The sequence below is a fragment of the Enhydra lutris genome, unplaced genomic scaffold, assembly GCF_002288905.1.
Source record: "Enhydra lutris kenyoni isolate GAN:26980312 unplaced genomic scaffold, ASM228890v2 scaffoldscaffold86, whole genome shotgun sequence".
In the NCBI taxonomy this organism is placed as follows: Eukaryota; Metazoa; Chordata; class Mammalia; order Carnivora; family Mustelidae; genus Enhydra; species Enhydra lutris.
In genome coordinates this window covers 772,041-790,675 of record NW_019154170.1, presented here as the reverse complement: position 1 = coordinate 790,675, position 18,635 = coordinate 772,041, and the positions used below count along the sequence as shown (strand labels likewise).

The window sequence follows — 18,635 nt, the reverse complement described above, 5'->3', positions numbered from 1 at the left end:
GTCTACTTGTGATCTCTCTCTGTCAAATAAATAAATAAAATCTTTAAAAAAAAAAAAAAAAAAAAAAAGGAATCTCAACCCACTGAAATCTGGCTTCCACCATCACCATTCAACCAGAATGCCCTTGCTTCTCATCAGGGACCTCCGTGTTGCAAAATGCCAAGAATGACGGATCCCGCCTGGCCGTGCCTTCCTTGCCCAAGTGCCCGAGTCCCCGGCAGCATCCAACACTCCGCACTCCACCTGCCTTCTCTGAGGTCCTCCAGATGCTCTCCCTACCTGTTGACTAGTCCTGCCCAGTCTCCTTCCAGGGCTCTTCTCCCTCCACTTTACCCTTGGCCTTAGATATGCCCATTTGACACACTCCCGGGTGCCCTGATCGGATCTCATGCTTTCAGCTACTATGAAGAAGCCCAGACCTTCTTCTCAGCAACAAACCTATATACCCCAACCACTTAACTAGTTTGCTCTTCTTGGAGTAAAGATATTTCAGACAAATCCAGAGTGGATGGCTGACTCCCACCTCGAGGTGGAGCTTCTGAGAGAGAATTGTTCAACCCTGAAGCCTGGGAGTGTGTGTTGCCTCCCTTTCAAGTCCCACAGACCTTATCACAGTTTAATACCTCGAAAGGCTACAATAGGGCAAAGGCAACACGCGCGGACTCGCCCACCGTCCCCATCCCTCCCAGACTCAGATTGCGCGGCCACGTCAAGGTACCGCCACTTGGTGGCGGCATTCTCTAAATGGAAAATAGTGTCCAGGAGCTAAAAAGACAAAAGGCCTGATCTTCTTCAGGGCCAAGTGTGTCAAGTCACACGGAATCCGTGGAGGAGTGGCGTCCACCCGGCCTGGTCTCAGCTTCACCCTCCTGTTCTGGACTAAAACCAACAGGCGCTTTCTCAAATTTTGTACAAAGTGGGCTCCTGTGGTCTCGCTTTGGAGCAACTCACTTGCCCTTCTGTCGGTCCCTCTAGGCCACTGTCAGTGAGAGCCAGGGTCAGTCACTACAGGGCCGGCCCGCGAGCCCATCGGTCAGAATCCAACGGAATCCGTCCTTGCACTCAGCCGCTTTCCTTGCCCTTCCAGCCGCTGCAATCCTGCGTGATCTGCCGGGGAGCTCACCGCTCGCGACGCAGCACGCCCTCACGACCCGCCCCTTCGCAGTCTTATCCAACCATAGGTCTCCGCTTCAAAAAAGTGCCCGCCCCCCGGGTGACATCCAGTACCAGGCCCCGCCTTCCGAAATCCTGCCCTATCAGAGGCCTAGCTGTCTAGGAATTTCCCCCTCATTACGCCCCGCCCTATGCCAGACCGCTCTCCAAGGCTCCGCCCTCCCCGGGAATGCTGTCTAGTCATAGGCTGTTTCCTCTCCGAAACCCCGCCCCCAGAGCCGGCTTTTCCCAGGCCCACGCCGCGCCACATCAACGCGGCGGGTGACGCCATCGGGACGCGTCGCAAGAAGGTCACACGGGATCCTGCAACATGGCGGCGGCGGCGCTGTGGGGAGGCTGGTGCCGCTGCCCGCGGGTAAGCGGACGTGCGGGGTTGGGGTGGGGATTGGGGGCGGGTCCAGGAAGCTCCAGGCCTGCGACCTCCAGGGCCTTTTTGTCCTCAGGCCTTTGGCCCCCTTGGCTCTTCCTTGGGCTCGGCGAGAGCCTTGGGGTTGGGGCATTGGGTCGGCGGAGGCCGGGCCCGGGATCCCGGAGCGAAGCTCGTGGGCAGGAGCAGAGCGTGCCGGGTCGGAGGCCGCCATGGGCGGAGCCGGGCGGGGGGCAAATAGCCCCTCACTTCCTAATCAGACTCCACGTGCATCGGGGAGTGGATGGTGGCCAGGGCGCCCAGTGGAGAAACAGCGAGAAGTCAGAACACCGTGACAGTCACGGCTCGAGTTTATATGCCGGGTCCTCTGCCAAGAGCATTTCCTGCCTCGCTCCTCCTAACCCTCGGTGTGAACGTGCGGGAGGTGGTTCTCGCCCTGGCTGAGAGCTTGGGTTCACAGGAGCGGTGGGAGTTGAGGTGTGTATAGCGCGCTCAGAAAACAATAGTGCTTCATGTTGTTGGGACTGGGTGAGGAAACCGGGGCTCAGAAAGTTTAAGCAACCTGCCCACAGTGTCAGCTAGTGGGGTAGCTGACCTGGCCAGCACCCTGGGTCAGGCTGACGACAGAGCCGGAATGCAGGGAGGAAATGTCTCATAGGGATCCTAGTGTGGGGAGAAAGAAGCTCTCTGATTCAAGGCTGGGTTTTTTTTTTTTTTTTGGTTTGTTTTTTTTTTTTTTTTTTTTTTTTTTGCGGGGAGGAGGGGGGCTGCTTGTCTTTTGAGTCAGCGCTGAGAGATTGAATCTATACGTATTTAGATTTGGGCACAAAAACTGGTGGGGAACCAACCTCAGGTTTGGGCGTACTGTGGGATTTCTTTCCCAAGTTAGACAGTTTCAGACTGTTGCTGAAGTCAGTGGCTCCAGGATCAATAATGTAGGCAGAGGGGCGCCTGGGTGGCTCAGTGGGTTGAGCCTCTGCCTTCCGCTCGGGTCGTGATCTCAGGGTCCTGGGATCGAGTCCCGCATCGGGCTCTCTGCTCAGCAGGGAGCCTGCTTCCTCCTGTCTGTCTCTCTGCCTACTTGTGATCTCTCTGTGTCAAATAAATAAATAAAATCTTTAAAAAAAATAATAATGTAGGCAGAGAAGAAGAACTTACTTAAACTCTTGGGAGTTGCTCTCTCTCTCTCTCTCTCTCTTAAAGATTTTTTTATCTGTCAGAGAGAACAAGCATGGGGAGCAGCAGGCAGAGGGATCAGGAAAAAAAGCAGGGAGCCCGATGCAGGGTTTGGTCCTAGGACCCTGGGATCATGACCTGAGCCAAAGACAGATGCTTACCGACTAAGCCACCCAGGCGTCTCAGGAGTTACTGTTTTTAAAAAGCAATTTTTTTGGTAAGTTTATTTATTTAAGTCATCCCTATCCCCAGCATGGGGCTCGAACTTATCACCCCAAGATCAAGAGTCTCATGCTGTTCCAACTGACCCAGCCAGGCATCTCGGGAATTACTCTTGAGCTATAGGAGATGTGGCATTTGGGATGTTGCTTAAAGTTCCTGGAGAATGGAGGAGTGAAACAGGGAGAGGAAAGGGCCAGAGAGTGGAAATGGAAGAGTGATTCCACGGGGTCACTGACATCAGTTACCCGGCTTAGCTCTGGGTGCTAGGGTTCAACATTGAACAAGATCTGCACAGGCCCTTCTCTTATGGGGCTTAAGTTCTTCATTTGGTGGGAGCAGAAATGCCTTTTATATGACATTAAGAGTATCTTTGCTCAGGTGGGTCCCCTCAGTTGTCCCGCTGGCAGCCCAGCCCTGGACCAGGACATGGTAGGTTTGTCCCAGGGTTGTGCCTGGACCAATAAGTTCTCCGCGTTTTACCTCTGAAAGCCCAGGTCTCTGCTCTTCTAGGGCTGGCAGAAAGGGGGTAGGCTGTGAGAGAAGACTGCTTACTGCCAGCGTCGAGGCTCCGGGTGCCCATTTCAGGCTCCGGGATCAAATCAGACTGGCATGATTCGCCTTCTTCCACTGTAGGTTGGCCTTTCCCAGGACTCCTCTGGTTTCCCCCAGGTTCAGAGGCAGGAAAGTAGACATGGATTCTGGAGGTGCAGATCCAGTGTCGTCTTTTCCGCAAGATTCCACTGGCTTCTCAGAATTTAGCAAGATTGCCGAGTGACTAGCATGCGGCACAGGCATGCGGTAAAAATTGGCAAATCAGTCTTGGGCGACCCCCCTGCTTTTTAGTGTGGCCTACCTGCTTCCCTGTCAGTCTCTTACCTCTATTGGGTCTTTTCTCTCTTCTCGCCCAATTAGAGATGCCTCGGCGGTGGGGTCCAGTTCCTGTCCAGCCACAGCCTGCTGCCGCTACACCGCCGTACCTCTCAGACACGCTGGCCCGGGAGAGAGCTGCCCGTGGTGAGTGACTCAGAATGCCGGCAAGCTGAGGGCCGGGGAACGTCTTCTGAAAGATCAGGCCTAGGTGACAGGAGAGAGGGCCTCAAGTGTTTCCCACACTGCCCGGGGCCACTGATAGGCTGACATTCCACGGCTAAGCCCTTTGGGGTTGCGGAGCCTAGCGTGCCGGTCCTCTCGGGAGGAGCTCCTGCCTGAAGGAGGGGATGATGTGTCGGCTCTGATGGCTGGGAAGGCATCCCCGGACTCTGCTGAAACCCACCTCCCTGTGGCTCTTCCCTTTTCTCCGTGACAGCCCTCCAGGCATTGGAGCAGAGTCACCCACATCGGGAGCTTGGTTTCCTGTTTCTGTTGTTCCTCACAGACCACATCTTCTAGAGCTTTTGCCCTTCCCTTCATACCTCTTCAACCATGCTTCTTTCTGTGGGTGCCTCACCGCTATTGGAAGGAAAGCCCAGAAGCTGACCTACCTCCCAAACCCACACATGGGGGCAGCCCACACCCTACCCTTCCCTCTGGGTTTCCTCTCAGCACTAGACTCTCTCACATAGACAGTGGTGCAGTCCCAGACAGTCTTAGAACCTGGACTCCCCCCCACCACCACCACCAGGAAGCCTGGCCAGGCTGGCCCTGCGGCTTGATGGGGGCTCGGGAATCGGTCACCCTGAAAGTGGGAAGGCGGGCCGTTTCCACGGTGGTGCACTGGCACACTGTGAAAGTGCCCATTGTCCCATGGCACGACTCCCTCGCGTGGCTGTTCAAGCATTCCCTTTTCGGAGCCTACTCTCATGCTTGTGGCAAAGCAGGGATCCGAACCTGGCCTAGTCTGACCTTGAAGCCTGTGTCTTGGGCAGTGGACTGACTCTTGTTCCTGGAGTGGGGCCTTGGCCTTTCTTCTGGCCTCCCTAGGCTCTGGCTTCTGGGTGTGTCGGGTTTTCCTATGAGGGAGACCCCTGAGCTTCAGTTCTTGGTGACAGTGATCCTGTGGGTTGATGAGGGAAGTTTATGCCAAGCCCTGACACGTGAGTCCCAACTTTGGACTGGAGAGTGACCCCCAAAGGAAGCAGTTATCCCGGCCCCAGAAGCCCAGGGAACAGGGTCCTATGCCAGCTTCTTTGGGATAAGGGGCCACGGAGTCCTTTGAACTCCAGTCCTAGGACAAGGGCCCCTTTGGCTGTTGACCTTCACCTGGGGGTGAGCACATTTGAGTCCCTCTGAGGATTCTAACCTGTGCCTCTTTCTTGTCTAGGGTTTCCTCTGTTGGAGAAGGAGCCTGGTAGTTTGTTTTGTTTTAGAATAGACTTTATTTATTTTTTTTTTAAAGATTTTATTTATTTATTTGACAGAAGGAAATCACAAGTAGGCAGGGAGGCAGGCAGAGAGAGAGAGGGAAGCAGGCTCCCTGCTGAGCAGAGAGCCTGATGTGGGGCTCAATCCCAGGACCCTGAGATCATGACCTGAGCCGAAGGCAGAGGCTTTAACCCACTGAGCCACCCAGGTGCCCCAGAATAGACTTTATTCTTTTGTGCACTTTTAGATGTACAGAAAAGCTGAGCAGGAAGTACAGAGAGTTCCCATGAGCTCCCTCTCCCCCTCTCCTCCCACCTGGGCACAGTGTCCCTGTGAGGCGTCTCTCCATGAGGCGCATTTTGCATTAGTGTAGCGCGGTAGCTACGGCTGATGAGCCGGTATCGATCTGTAATCATTACCTGACGTCCGCAGTTTACCTCAGGGTTTGCTCTGCACATTCCCGGGCTGAGGACAGACGTCTGCTGCGTGTCCACCATCATCATGTCCCAGAGAGTAGTCTTGGTGCCCGGAAATTCCCGTGGGCTCTGCCCGTTCATCTCCCCCCACTAACCCCTCAACGGGCCCCTGACAACCACTGATCCTTTTACTGTCTCCATGGTTTCACCTTTTCCAGAGGGTCCTAGAGCGGGATCATACCATCTGGAGTCTCTTCAGACCAGCTTCTCTTACTTGGCGATATACAGCCAGGGTTCCCCTGTGTCTTTTTAAAATTGAGATGTCATTGAGATATGATGTTATGGCAAGCCACAGCATCTTTTTATGGCTTGCTAACTCATTTCTTTTTATTATTGGAGAATATTTTATTGTCCAGACATTTCACAACTTACCACCTGATGCTTTTTAATTTTTTTATATATATGTTTTCTAAAGATTTTATTTATTTATGAGAGAGGGAGAGACAGAGCGTGAATGGGAGTGGGGGCAGAGGGAGAGGGAGAAGCAGACTCCCCACTGAGCAGGGAGCCCAACTTGGGGCTCCATCCCAGGACCCAGGAATCATGACCTGAGTCGAAAACAGGTGTTTAATTGACTGAGCCCCCCCAGGCACCCAACCCGATGCTTTTTTGATTTGACTTTTGTCACTCGGGAAAGAGTAGCTGTTCATTGTGAAACCCATAACGGTGCAGAGGAGAAAGTACAAACCCTTTGTTTTTTTTCACATTTTTTTCTAGTCCAGATCTTATTCTTCTGGAAACAGGAAAGGGTTTCTCTCTGGCTTGTTGGATAATATCAAACAAGAATTAGCCAAAAACAAGGAAATGAAAGAAAGTATAAAGAAGTTCCGAGATGAGGCCCGCAAGTTGGAAGAGTCCGACGCGCTCCAGGAAGCCAGGAGGAAATATGTGAGTCCCTCTGCTGCGCGTGTCCCCCGCTGGGACACTCACTTCCCGCGCGGTGCCCGTGTGGCAGGGGCAGGCAAGGTCACTGCGCTGGGGCTGGGGGGCGAGGGGACAGGAGTCCGCCGCCAGCCCTCTGTTTCCGTGGTGAGACGGAGCGCGGTGCTGTGCACACCGGCAGCGCCATCCTCTCCTGGGAGCTCGTGGGAAATGCCAGGTCTCGGAGCCCCCCAGCTGCAGGATCCGAGTGTGTGCGTCCGCCGGGCGCCCCCGGTGACCGCGGGAGCAGTAGGCTTGAGACGCGCTCTCCTGAGAGCCGCTCGTGGCTCTCTGAGTGAAGTGGGTAGAAAGCAGGTCACAGCACTGCGGGTGTCGTCATTGATGAGCCGCTGCCAGACGCCTGCCACGACGAGTGGGCTGCTCCGCCTCTGCCACACAAGGCCTGGGAGATGGGGCAGTCCCCCCCCCCCGCCCGTCTCACCGGTGGGCACCCACTCCGGGTCCCTGGGCTGTTTGTTCTCTGGGCCCCCTCCTGAGCCATGTGCAAGCTCTGCTCCGTCCGTGGCAGCTCACCCTTCCTCTCCATTAAGGAAGGGAAGGGGGCTGAGGGGCGGTTTGGGAGCAGGGTGGTGGGACCGTGGCTGCAGGAGATCCGGCAGGGGCTGGCAGCCGCAGGGGTGCCGAGTGAGGCAGGACAATGTCAGTTAATGTCAGATATGGGGGAGGGGTTGGGGAGGGGACCGGCTCTCCCCTGCACCTAGCGAGAGAGTGGACCCGAGGGCTGGGCCTAGAGGGTCTCTACGTGTCAGCCTTCCAGCTGCTGCACCCGCTGGAGAGGCTGTGGGCAGTGAGGGGCCCCCGGGGCGGGGGAAGGGGCCTCTGAGAAAGCACTTCTTTGGCCCCTCCCCTGTAAGAGAACTGCGGCATCGTAACCAAAAGAAACAACATCCCTACTGTAGCGAACCATCGAATCGGAAACCATGCGGACGAGCGAAGTGATAAAGAAGAAGCTGGGGGAGATCTCAGGCACAGTGAAGGAGGTAATGGTCTCGGGGCCCCCGCGCTCCGTTGGCCGCGCCCCGGGGCCATCTGCTCGGCGCCTCTGGGAGGAGCGCCTCTGGGAGGAGCACAGAGCGGGAAGCCGCAGGCGGAGCCGGCGCCCGGGACTCGGCCGGGCGGGAGTTGGCACAGGCGAGGAGTAGCCGTGGGCGGTGAGAAGGGAAGAGCGTGCCTGGTCGGGTGGCTTCCGGGTGGCTTCCGGAGTTCGGCTGCAGGGCGCCCCTCGGGAAGGAGGGTGAAGTCAGACTAGCCCACGCGCCCTGCAGTTTACCACTTGGGTGAGAAGCTTGCTTGCCGCTGGCAAAGACAGAAGGAGAGAGGAGGATTTTTTTCTTCCTGCCTAAAAACTGGGAAGCGCTGCTTGGCCCGCAGGCCAGGGTGGAGATGGGAGGGAGACGCGCTGGGGCCTTCCTTTTTGTGGCTTGTTTTGCTTTTCTCTATTCTGGGCAGGAGAGAGGGTCAGGCCAGTGCAGTGCTGGACACGGGCTCCTCCCCTGTTTTCGCTAGGCTGCTACTCCTGCCCATTCTGGGGGGAGCCCAGCAGACCTGGTGTCTAGCCCGGAGCCCAAGGGCCCAGCACCCTGGACATTGTACACAGGGGACCTGAGTCTCGGGGCCCCGTGGGCCAGATGAGCTAACCTGTTCCTGCCCTTCGGAGGGCTAGACCGGCCTTAGCTCTGGGGGAGCTCGTGCGGGCCCCAGGGGGTGCTGTGCTGACATCCCCGTCCCTCTGTCTCAGTAGAGTCTTGACGAAGTCAGTAAAAGCGACTTCGGCCGAAAAATCAAGGAGAGCGTGGGAGAAGCGGCCAAGACCGCCAAGCAGTCCGCCGAGTCAGTGTCCAAGCGTGGGGAGAAGCTGGGGAAGACGGCCGCCTTCAGAGCCCTCTCCCAGGTGGGTCAGGCCTCATGGCCAGGGGTGCCCTTGCCTCCCTTGCTTTGGCCTGCTCTGAGTCCGGGAGCCAGAGCTCCCACCTCGGAGCGCCGCCCGGAAGAGGGAGCCCCCGCCCGGGGCACCAGGTCTGTGCTCCACTCGCCACCGGGCGGCCTTGGGCAAGCGAGATCCTCTCAGCTGCTGACGGTCTTCTCTTACGGCCCTAAACCAGGGACCTTTTGCACTCTGGTGACTAGAAGTCCTGAATTCGTTCCCCATCACCTGTCGAATCTTCCCTTGGCTGGGTTCTTGCTGGCCACAGGGGCCCCAAGATAGAAAGTCCGTGTTTCTGCTCTCAAGGGGCCTGGGGGACCCAGCAGGGATGAGCAGTTCCTGAGCGACAAGTGAGGGAGGACTATATAGGGAAGAGTCCACAGGTGGGGGGGCAGGCTCTACAGAGGGGGGCACGCATAGCCCCCTGAACGCAGCCAGAGCCCCTGTCTGGGGGTTTGAGAGGGAGGCCGAAGAAAAGCAGGTTCCATCTAGAACAGTCCTGCCGTCCATGCAGGGAAGTCAGGCAGGTTACTCTGGGCCATATGACCTCAAAATTGGTGGAGGCCAAGGCCCTGGGTTGCCATCAGGCCCTACACTGGGGTTCCCAGTACACACGCACAGGCCCGCCGTGGTGGTCTGCAGTGTCGGGAAGGTCCTGGGTGCCCACTGTGTGGCGGGCTGCTTTCCTCCAGGGGGTGGAGTCCGTGAAGAAGGAGCTTGACCAGAGTGTGCTGGGGCAGACTGGGCCCTATCGGAGGCCAGAGCGGCTCAGGAAGAGGAAGGAGTTTGCGGGAGAGAAGTTCAAGGAAGAGAAGGTGTTCGAGCCCAACGAGTAGGTAGCAGACCTGTGAGCGCCCCTGTCCCCTCCTCCCCACCGCACACTGGGTGTGTTCAAGCGCCCGCAGAAGGCTCCTGCCCAAGTCCGTTCATTCCCCAGCTGCTTTTCTGCTCTAGAGTTCCTGCTCCCTAGTGCATCTGGGGGAGAGGGTGGGGTGGTGGGAAGAGGAGGGAGGAGGCAGGAGGCTGAGAAACGAAGGGCGAGCTGTCCCGCTCCACCCTTCCCCTCTGGGGCCCGGTGGGTGGGAGGGCTCGGGTGCTCCCCCGCTCACCGCTGGCCCGATCTTCCCTAGAGAGGCCCTGGGAGTCGTGCTGCATAAGGACTCCAAGTGGTACCAGCAGTGGAAAGATTTCAGGGACAACAACGTGGTATTTAATCGTGAGTGTTCACATCTCCAAGGCTCAGCTGGCAGCGTGGCAATGACAGCAGACACTGAGTACCCCCCATGGGCTGGGCACAAGTCAGACCCCCCCACTTTACAGAGGAGGAGACCAGGGTCAGAGGGGACTAGCCACTTCCACAGGATCACCCAGCCAGTGAGCAGCAGAGCCCTGGCAGAGCACAGGCCAACAGTGGACAGCCCTGCTCACATGGGCAGCCCGGGACATCTTGGGCTGGTGGGCCAGGGACCCTGCCATGGGGGCCAAGTCACCCGCCCCTGTCATTGCCAGAGCTGTTGCCAGCAGCAGGGCGGCCGGGCACACCCGCCTCGCTGGGAGCACGGCTGTGGATTCCACCATGAGATACTCCCCAGTAGGGAGAGCACTGGTGGGGCCCAGCCGGCCGGCTCGCAGTCTTGGCGTGCTCTGCTCTCGTCTGGGGTGTGGGGCCTCCCAGGGGCTGCACACCCTCGTCCCTTGTCCTGTGAGGCTTGCTAGAGGCCTGTTTCCTATGGAGGGAGAGTGCCAGGCCGCGGGGCGGCCCCTCACTGTTCACATAGCCCCCTCGGCCCACTGCTGGGGACACAGGCTCGGAGAGGGTCCCCCATTTACCTTTTCTGCTCAGAGAGTGGATCTCACAGGGGCCCCAAAGAGCCCTCGGGAGTCGTGGAATAGAGGTGTCATTTTGGAAGGGCCCCTGGCCCACGTTCCCACAGGGTTCTTCGAGATGAAGATGAAGTACGATGAAAGCGACAACGCGCTCATCCGGGTGTCTCGTGCGCTGACGGACAAGGTCACAGACTTGCTGGGTGAGTGGCTTGCCCGTCCTTGCCACTGGGGCCGGCCTCAGGGGAGGGCCACGGGCCCTCGACCCACTCCCGGCTCGCCTGCCTCCAGGGGGCCTGTTCTCCAAGACCGAGATGTCGGAGGTGCTCACGGAGATCCTGCGAGTCGACCCCGCCTTTGACAAGGAGCGGTTCCTGCAGCAGTGTGAGAACGACATCATCCCCAACGTCCTGGAGGTGGGTTGCCCCTCAGTGGGCCCTCCCCGTCCTGCCCTGCTTCGGTCACCCAGGGCTACGCACAGCACACGGGCGGCGGCCTGATGGGGCACTCTGCCAGGGGTGGACGGCTGTCCTGGCTTCAGAGGTCTGAGCTCCCCCACGCCTGGCCCTTGTTCGTCACGCGCCTCTGAGAAGGCACCCGGGGCTGCCCATGGGCCCTGCTGGTCCCCACGATGGCAGCTGCTCTCTGCCTTGCCTTGCTTGTGGGGTGCGTCTGCTCCCGGGACTGAGTTCCCCGTCATGATGTCCGGCAGCAACTCCTACCTCCCTTGCAAGCTGGCCTGGAGCCTCCTGCCCGGCTCCCTCGTGCTTGCTGCTGGAGGTGGTTCCCTAGAAGCTGCCACGAGCAGCTGCCTGGGGCCTTTCAGGAGTTGGGGACACTGTGGCACAGGGGCCAAGCCACAAGGAGGACCCTGAGGGGGCTTCCCTCCGAGGTGTCCTCTCTGTGGGAATCCTGGTCCCATCTTCTAGCCCCTCTTTCTGGCTCAGAAGCGAGGAGAGAGCAGTTTGCTCAGGGTCCTGCCACAATGCACCCTCCCCAAGGCCCGTGCCCGAGGTGGGTGGCCTTTTCCCTGCCATGTCTGTTCCTTAGCCCCCAAGATGTGGCCGGACCTGGGGAAGGTCCTGATGAGACCACAGAAGGGCCCTGCACTCCCCGATGGGTTCCTATCCCCGCCTCCTTCCTCCTCCAACCCAGTGACCTTCCCAGGGTCCCCTCCCCCTCCGATTTCCCAGGTCCCTCAGGCCACTCTGGGCGGGGCCGGGAGGCTGTAGAAATGGAGCAATCCCCAAAGGCAGTGGTCCGAGCACAGTTGAAAGGTTTCTTCCACGGGGGAGGCTGTCTCAGTCCCCAGCCTACCTGTGCTTACCCTCGGGTTCTGGGCTCCTGGTCCTGGGCTCCTTCATCACCTTCTGTGGGTGTGGCCCTGCCTGTAGGTTCCTGCGGAGGCCTCCCCCATGCCACCTGGAGGTCACCCCCGGGTCCCTGCCTCTGGGCCTGTATGGACCCAGCCGGGCAAAGCTCCGTCCCCAGTGGAGGGAGAATACAGCTGCTGGTCTCCTTGGCTTAGTTTCCTGGCCGGGGTGAGCCCACCACGATGCCACCTTCCTCTGCCTCCTCACATGAGACCTTTGGGACCACCCTGGGCTTCTAGGGGTCAACACACAAGGCCCTTGGTCCCTGGGACCTGACGGGGCACCCGCTGCCACAGCCCAACCTGAGGGCTCGTTCTCCCCAGCTGGAGCCTGTAGGGGAGGGCCTCTCACCTGGATCGTCCCTTCTTAGGCTCAAGCTAATTTTTTTTGTTGTTTTCCCCTTTTAGGCCATGATTTCTGGAGAGCTCGATATTCTCAAAGATTGGTGCTATGAAGCTGTGAGTACTTCTTTCTTTTTATTTTTTCTAGTTAGGCCTAAAAAGAATCACAGCCTGGAGATCTGCTTGGGCAGGACGGTCAGAGAAGGGCACAACAGGGTCTGGTGTCTTGATTGTGGGGGGACCCCGGGGGCCGGGGCTGGGCGGACAGGGGCTGCAAATAGTCCTGGGTGTGTGTGACCTTCCTGTCCCTGGGCCAGAGTCCATCATCACGCCCATGTCACAGGCGTCATGAGGGCACAGCACGAACACAGATGCAGCATTTGCAGGACATGAAGCTCTGATGGGACTCGTTAGCTGTTCTCACTTCAAGTTCCCGAAACACAGATCAAAACAGACGGTGATAGATTTCCCGCATGGGGAGGAGCCGCGTGTCCTGACAAGGCCTGACTGGGCTGCCCGGAGTCAGGGCTCCGGGTTCCGGGGCTGCACGGCGCCGGGCTGTGGACAGCGGGCCAGCCTTCCCCGGGAGCACACCCTGTCTGCCCGGGGCCTGGCAGCCTCTGCGTCCCCGCAGGGCTCTGGCCGGCCACCTCGGCTCACCCTGCTCATTCCCTGACCTGTGTCTTCATGGGGCTTTTTTCCCCGAGCTTGTTTGTATTAAGCGATCCAGAGCCTTTTTTGGCTGATTCTGTTCTGCTTCCAGCTCACAAACAACTTGGAGAAAGCAGAGGAGAAGATGTCAGGTTTTTTTTTTTTTTTTTTTTAAATACTCCTCTGCATGGTGACTAATCCAGCAGACATTTCTGAGAGTGGGGGTGGCGGGTTTTGTTTTTTTTTTTTTAATACTTTGGGACCATTAGGATGTGGTTGATTATCTTTGCCAGAGAGCTGCTGGTGCCCCTGGAAATGCACTTGAAATTGCAGGTGCTCTTAGAGAGGGTGTTTTTGAAATGTCGTTTTTTAAAGAATCACACCAGAAATGGGAGTGGCAGCGTTTTTGGTTTTTTTCTTGGTAGATCAGTTATTTCCATAAAAACTAGGTGTGATTGGAATGTCTTCCATCATAGTTGCTGAGTCCAGAGAAGGTTCCAGAGGAAAGCTGCAAGGCTGCCCATGTCCCGGGTCTGGGCGCAGGCTTGGGGGGGGGGGGGGGGGGGGGCTGTGGGGGGGCGCCGCTGCCCCTGGGGAAGAACGGGCTGCCTGCGGCCAGCAGCTTCCCAGAGGAGCTGGTCAGCGAGGAGCAGGCATCCCGGGCAGCCCCTGTCAGAGTAGCCGCGGATTAGGGCAAATCCTAGAAAACGCATTTGATTCCAGGCCAAGACTCAGGACCGTGAATATGGGCAAGTCCAGGATCAGCCAGAGAGGCCTCACCGTACGCCTGGGGCTGTGGTTTCAAATCCTGTAGCAGGAAAATTACCAACCCTTCGGGGCTACCACTTGCAGTCCATGGTCTCGATGCAGCGCTGCCTTTGCTGCGAGGAAGGGGGCCGTGCTTCGGGCCAGCAAACGGGTGGCACCAGCTGGCTGCTTGGAGCCGGGCTCCTGGCATCTGCCACTCCTGGCATGGCAAACCCAGGCGCCAGGAGCCGTTGCTGGACCGTGCCAGGGCCGAAAGCACGGAGCTCGGCTGGCGAGCCGGCCTGCAGGGAGAGTCTCCCAGGCCTGTTCACCCAGCCCCGTGGGGCGCCGGCCTCGGAGGGTGCGGGGCCCAGTGCCGGCATGCCGGGGGCTACAGGTGTGCCGCTTCTCATTGCAGACCTACAGCCAGCTGGCTCACCCCATCCAGCAGGCCAGAGCGCTGGGCCTGCAGTTCCACTCCCGCATCCTGGACATCGACAACGTCGATGTGAGTGTGTCTCCCTGGGGGTGTGCTCGTCACAGGGGCGCCCTGTCCCTGGAGGAGCCGTGGCACGGGCAGGTGCTTGGGTTAAGGGACCTCCGGGGTCCCTTTCGGTGGGAGCCTGCCACCACTTAGGCGGGTGGCAGACACACAGGATGCCTCTGCCCTGTCCTCGGGGCCCCGGAAGGCAGTGTGTGTCCCTGCACCTTTACTGGGAAGGGTGGGTGCTTTGTCAGGACCGCTCAGGCCCCCACTGTCCCTGTGGGGAGCTGAAGACACGCCAGCGCATGCTTCCCTCTCCCCTGCCTGTGTGCAGAACTGGCCCCTCTGGGAGGCCTTGATGTGTGCACCCAGCCCAGGTCTGGGGAGGCCGCATGGGTTCTCAGCAGTTGGGACTTGGGCTCACACTGGGAAGGACCCTGGAATCCCCCACCCAGAAATGGGCGACCCCTCAGGCTCCTTCTGCGGACTGGACAACAAGGGGCACAAAGGGAGTGCTGGGGCCGCCCCCTGCAGAAGGGAGGAGCAGGGAAGGGGTGTGGCCACTCTCTGAGCACTGGCCCCCGCCCCTGTTCCCCAACAGCTGGCCATGGGCAAGATGATGGAGCAGGGACCTGTGCTGATCATCACCTTCCAGGCCCAGCTGGTGATGGTGATCAAGAATCCCAAAGGCGAGGTGGTCGAGGGCAACCCGGTGAGTGAGGGAGGAATTGGAGCAGGACGGGTGGGTGGCCACCCTCAGCTCCCTGCGCTCTGGAGCCAGGAGGTTTTATGACTGCAGAAGCAGCAGGGCTGGGCCTCCAGAAGTCGAGGGCCCTAGCTGGGCCTGGTGGAGGTCAGAGGGTGACTGAGCTGTCTGGTTGTGCCACATCCTGAGTTGCAGCCTCTGGAGCCCAGAGCCAGGCTTACTGCCCGCAGCCCCACTCCCTGGTCCCTCCCAGCGTCCCCTCTCGACAGTCCCTCATCCCCAGCCCTCACCTTCCCCACCTCGGCAGGACAAGGTGCTGCGCATGCTGTACGTGTGGGCGCTCTGCCGAGACCAGGACGAGCTCAACCCCTACGCAGCCTGGAGGCTTCTGGACATCTCCGCCTCCAGTACAGAGCAGGTCCTCTGAGTGCGGTGGCCACGACTGGGGGCTCCTGGGCTGGATCAGCACACAGTGGACACCCGGAGGACTGGTGTCTGCCCGCAGCAGTTAGACCTTTGGGGACAGGACTGTTGGTTCTCTACCAGGGTGACTGGAAGCAGCTGGATGGGGAAGGGCTGGCAGCCGCTGAGGGCTTCTCTCCACACTGCCGGCCCGCGCTGCTCCTCTGCCCTGTGGGGCTGCTGGGCGAGGTCACTGCGGTGCATAGGCCAGATGGTGCCAAGGGGCCCCTGCCCAGGGGTTCTCTGGAGGCAGGATGGCAGGGCCCAGGCCCCTGCCACTCAGAGTGGCCCAATGGCCACTTCAGCCAGGCCATTTTGGCTGTGTTTTTTAACAGTGCCCTTATTACCCTGTATATATGCCTGATATTTGGACATAATAAAAGACCAAAGTGCAGGAAAGCAGCTTGGGTCGTCTGATGTGTCTGTCACTGGGGGTGGGGCCGGGGGAAGCTGGGACTGATGATGGGGTGGTGGGAGCTGTCCAGGAGGTCACAAGGAGGTGGTCAAGGTCACTGAAGGAACTGCGGCCCTGGAGGAGCAGCCTTGCCTGGTCAGGACCCTGTTTCCTCAGTGGTGCGGGGACTGTGACACAAGAGCTAGGGAGCTTTTCAGTAGTCCAGCTGGGGTTTCGGAGGGTTGGGGTCCCCAGAGCTGGAGAAGCTGGAGCGCCAACAGGAGTGATTTTTGGAGGCACTGGGATCCGCCCGCGCAGGACGTCTGGTCCAGGGGTCCATCGCATAGAATTGCGGGGAAGGTGCGGAAGTCGGGCTGGGCTGCCTGGGTGCTTCTGGGGTGGGGTGGGCGGGGTCCTGGGTACTGAGGCTCCCCGCGGTCGGGGTCTCCCAGGCGCTTCGGGGTGGGAGCTCCGTTCTCGCGGAGTCCGGGGCGGGGTCGCGAGCCCGCGCACCGCTCCCTGCGCAGCCTCCGCCCCCCGCGGCGGCCCCGCCCCCTGTCGCCATGGGAACAGCCGCGGCGGCCCGGCTAGCGCGCCGCTCGCCTGCCTCGGTCTCCGGCGCTCCAGGGGCGGGTGGGGTGGGCTGAGCCCGGGGCGCCGCCGCCGCCGCCGCCGCCGCCGCCGCTGCTGCTGCTGCCGCCGGGGAGAGGCCGAGAGCGGAGCCGGCTGGGTCCCGGAAGAGAGCGCAGCCACCGGGCGCACGGTTCCCGTCCCGGTCGAGGCCAGGGTGAGGGGCGCGGCGGGGCGGGGGGGTGGGGGAGGGGTCCCCGGGACGCCGAGAACAAAGGGAGAGGGGCGGGGGACAGGGCTTCGCCCCGCTGCGCCGCCGGGCTGCGCGTTCGCACCTGTTGTGCGCGGGCCAGCCGGGTCCGGGCTCCCTCTCCCCACTCTCAGCACCCCCACCTGCGCGCACGGCCGGAGTTGGGTCCCCGCGTGCCTGTGGCGGCCTGCCCGCGAGCCGGGCTTGGGCGTAGCCAGGGGGACAGAGGCGCGGGCGGGGGCTGGATCCGGGCAAGGTCAGGGGGCGGTGGCGGGAGGGGCGGCGCAGGGGGCGGGAAGGCGCATCCTCATCCCAGCGCCCCCGGCCGGCGCCTCTTCCGCAGGGCGCGCGGCGATGTGAGCCATGAGCGCGACGTGGACGCTGTCCCCCGAGCCGCTGCCGCCGTCGACGGGGCCCCCGGTGGGCGCGGGCCTGGACGCGGAGCAGCGCACGGTGTTCGCCTTCGTGCTCTGCCTTCTCGTGGTCCTGGTGCTGCTGATGGTGCGCTGCGTGCGCATCCTGCTCGACCCCTACAGCCGCATGCCCGCCTCGTCCTGGACCGACCACAAGGAGGCGCTCGAGCGCGGGCAGTTCGACTACGCGCTGGTCTGAGCGGCGCGGGGCCGCTCCCCAAGGGCGGACCCGACGGGGGCGCAGCCTGGCAGGGGATCGCGCTCAGGACCCCGCCCCATCGCCTAGCCCGAGGTGGGAGGGCGTTAGAGGTCCGGCTCCTCCCCCTCAGACCCCTCCCATCTTTCCTCCCGGCCCGGCCGGAGCCCCACTTCGTGCCTTTATCCCGCCCCGTCCTCGCTCCATAACTCGACATCTCGGCTGGCCCCCGACTGGGAAGAGGCCCCCCATCCCCACCCCAAGGTGTATAGGTGGTTCTGCTATTGTCCTGTCGCCAAGCATGAGTGTCACGTCCATTCCTGGATGCGGGGGACCCCGGTGTCCCCCCTCTCTCCCCTGTGGTCTGGCCACCCTCACTCCTCCGCCCCCAACCCCCCCTTAGTGTTGAGCCGCTTCTGCGGGGCAGGCTGTCCTGCGCCCGCATCGTGGAGGCTGCCATACCCATGTGCCTCGCGCGGCCTGCCCCGGAGTTCGGGATCCGAGAGCACCGATGGCTGCTGTGTGTCCAGGACGCGCGGCACCTTCGGTGGGAGGAGTGCGAGCAGGTTCTCCCCAGCACAAGGTCAGCCCCCCTCCCTGGCCCTCCTGCCGCTTCCCGCGCTTCCCTCTGAGCCGTCCTCGCATCCCCCGGTGGCCTTCCCCAGCCCTTCTGCCGGCTCCCTGGTGGCCTTCCCCAGCCCTTCTGCCGGCTCCCTGCCTCCGAGCGGATGGTGTCAATAAAAGCTATCCCTGAGCGCTTACTACCCGCCAGCCGCGCGTGACCTGTACCCTCTGCAGGACCCGCAGTGAGCCCTCTTGGCATTGCTGCTCCACGGGCGGGGGACCAAAGTCAGGCAGGGGGAGGGACTAGCCTGCACGGGGCTGAGTGGCAGGATTTCAGCCTGGCTGGAATTTGAAGCCGAGTCTGACTCGCACATGCTCTTCGTGGCTGCCCCACGCTGCCAAAACAGCCGGGCCCTATTTTGGGGGGACTGGCGTGTAAACTAGCTCTGTTCAGCAACGCGCATCGCTGAGATCCACCCCCTTTTCTTTCCCTTGACTTGGGGAGAACGGGGGGGGGGGCTCCGTGGGAATGGGGGGCCGGGGAGGCCCGCTGAGTCAAGAAGTGGCAGGCTCTCCTGGCACGGACCACAGCTGCACCCCAAACCTCTCTCAGCCTGGTTCCTCCTGCCCACCCTCCACGTGCGCTTTGGGAAGCGGGGGGCCGGGCAGGGCAGCCACCGAGTGGGCTGGCTAGGCTCCACACCCGCTGGGAGACGTTGTCTGTGCCCCAGGGAGCCGTGCGCAGCGTGCGGGGAGAAGGAAGCGCTTCTATAAAAGGCAGGCTGTGTGACTGCACGGGCTCTGCGAACGCAATTCACCCGCTCCCAGAGGACTAGTTGGGCTGGGGAGGGGGGCGGTGCTGTGCTGTGGGAGGACACCTGGCTCCCGGCCGTGCGCTCCGCAGCCTCTCCCTGAATCTACACCCTCAGGCAGGCTGGGGAAGGGGGACCCCTTGCAGGGAGACCCCACCGCACTCCTGGGCATTTGGGACCTTTGGCAGCGGGGCAACACTTCCTCCCTCAGCCCTGCTCCTCCCTCCCTGTTCCCAAGGCCCCTCCACCCCCAGCTCCGCCTCCCTC

At 60.7% G+C, this 18,635-nt stretch overlaps 2 protein-coding genes across 2 annotated transcripts; both read left to right on the top strand.

The window, feature by feature from the left end:
- The first annotated feature begins 1,471 nt into the window (after positions 1 to 1,471).
- On the top strand, positions 1,472 to 15,565 carry LOC111161840 (translocase of inner mitochondrial membrane 44). The gene is made up of 13 exons (XM_022525847.1): positions 1,472 to 1,528; positions 3,851 to 3,952; positions 6,433 to 6,603; positions 7,557 to 7,637; positions 8,399 to 8,548; positions 9,274 to 9,413; positions 9,712 to 9,797; positions 10,516 to 10,608; positions 10,697 to 10,821; positions 12,186 to 12,236; positions 13,936 to 14,025; positions 14,603 to 14,713; positions 15,015 to 15,565. Exons 1-13 carry the CDS (start codon positions 1,484 to 1,486, stop codon positions 15,132 to 15,134), a joined length of 1,365 nt encoding a protein of 454 aa, XP_022381555.1. The 5' UTR covers positions 1,472 to 1,483; the 3' UTR covers positions 15,135 to 15,565.
- Positions 15,566 to 16,136: 571 nt separating this feature from the next.
- Positions 16,137 to 17,334, top strand: LOC111161849 (cortexin 1). Its single transcript, XM_022525858.1, has 2 exons — positions 16,137 to 16,350; positions 16,727 to 17,334. The coding sequence occupies exon 2, from the start codon at positions 16,747 to 16,749 to the stop codon at positions 16,993 to 16,995; it is 249 nt and encodes an 82-aa protein (XP_022381566.1). The 5' UTR covers positions 16,137 to 16,350; positions 16,727 to 16,746; the 3' UTR covers positions 16,996 to 17,334.
- The last annotated feature ends 1,301 nt before the right edge of the window (positions 17,335 to 18,635 follow it).

Excerpts from the sequence above, each read along its gene's own strand:
- LOC111161840 (XM_022525847.1), top strand. The coding sequence starts at position 1,484 with ATGGCGGCGGCGGCGCTGTGGGGAGGCTGGTGCCGCTGCCCGCGG. Across the intron at positions 12,237-13,935 it reads AAGATTGGTGCTATGAAGCT|ACCTACAGCCAGCTGGCTCA; the intron begins GTGAGTACTTCT and ends TTCTCATTGCAG. Across the intron at positions 14,026-14,602 it reads TGGACATCGACAACGTCGAT|CTGGCCATGGGCAAGATGAT; the intron begins GTGAGTGTGTCT and ends GTTCCCCAACAG.
- LOC111161849 (XM_022525858.1), top strand. The coding sequence starts at position 16,747 with ATGAGCGCGACGTGGACGCTGTCCCCCGAGCCGCTGCCGCCGTCGACG.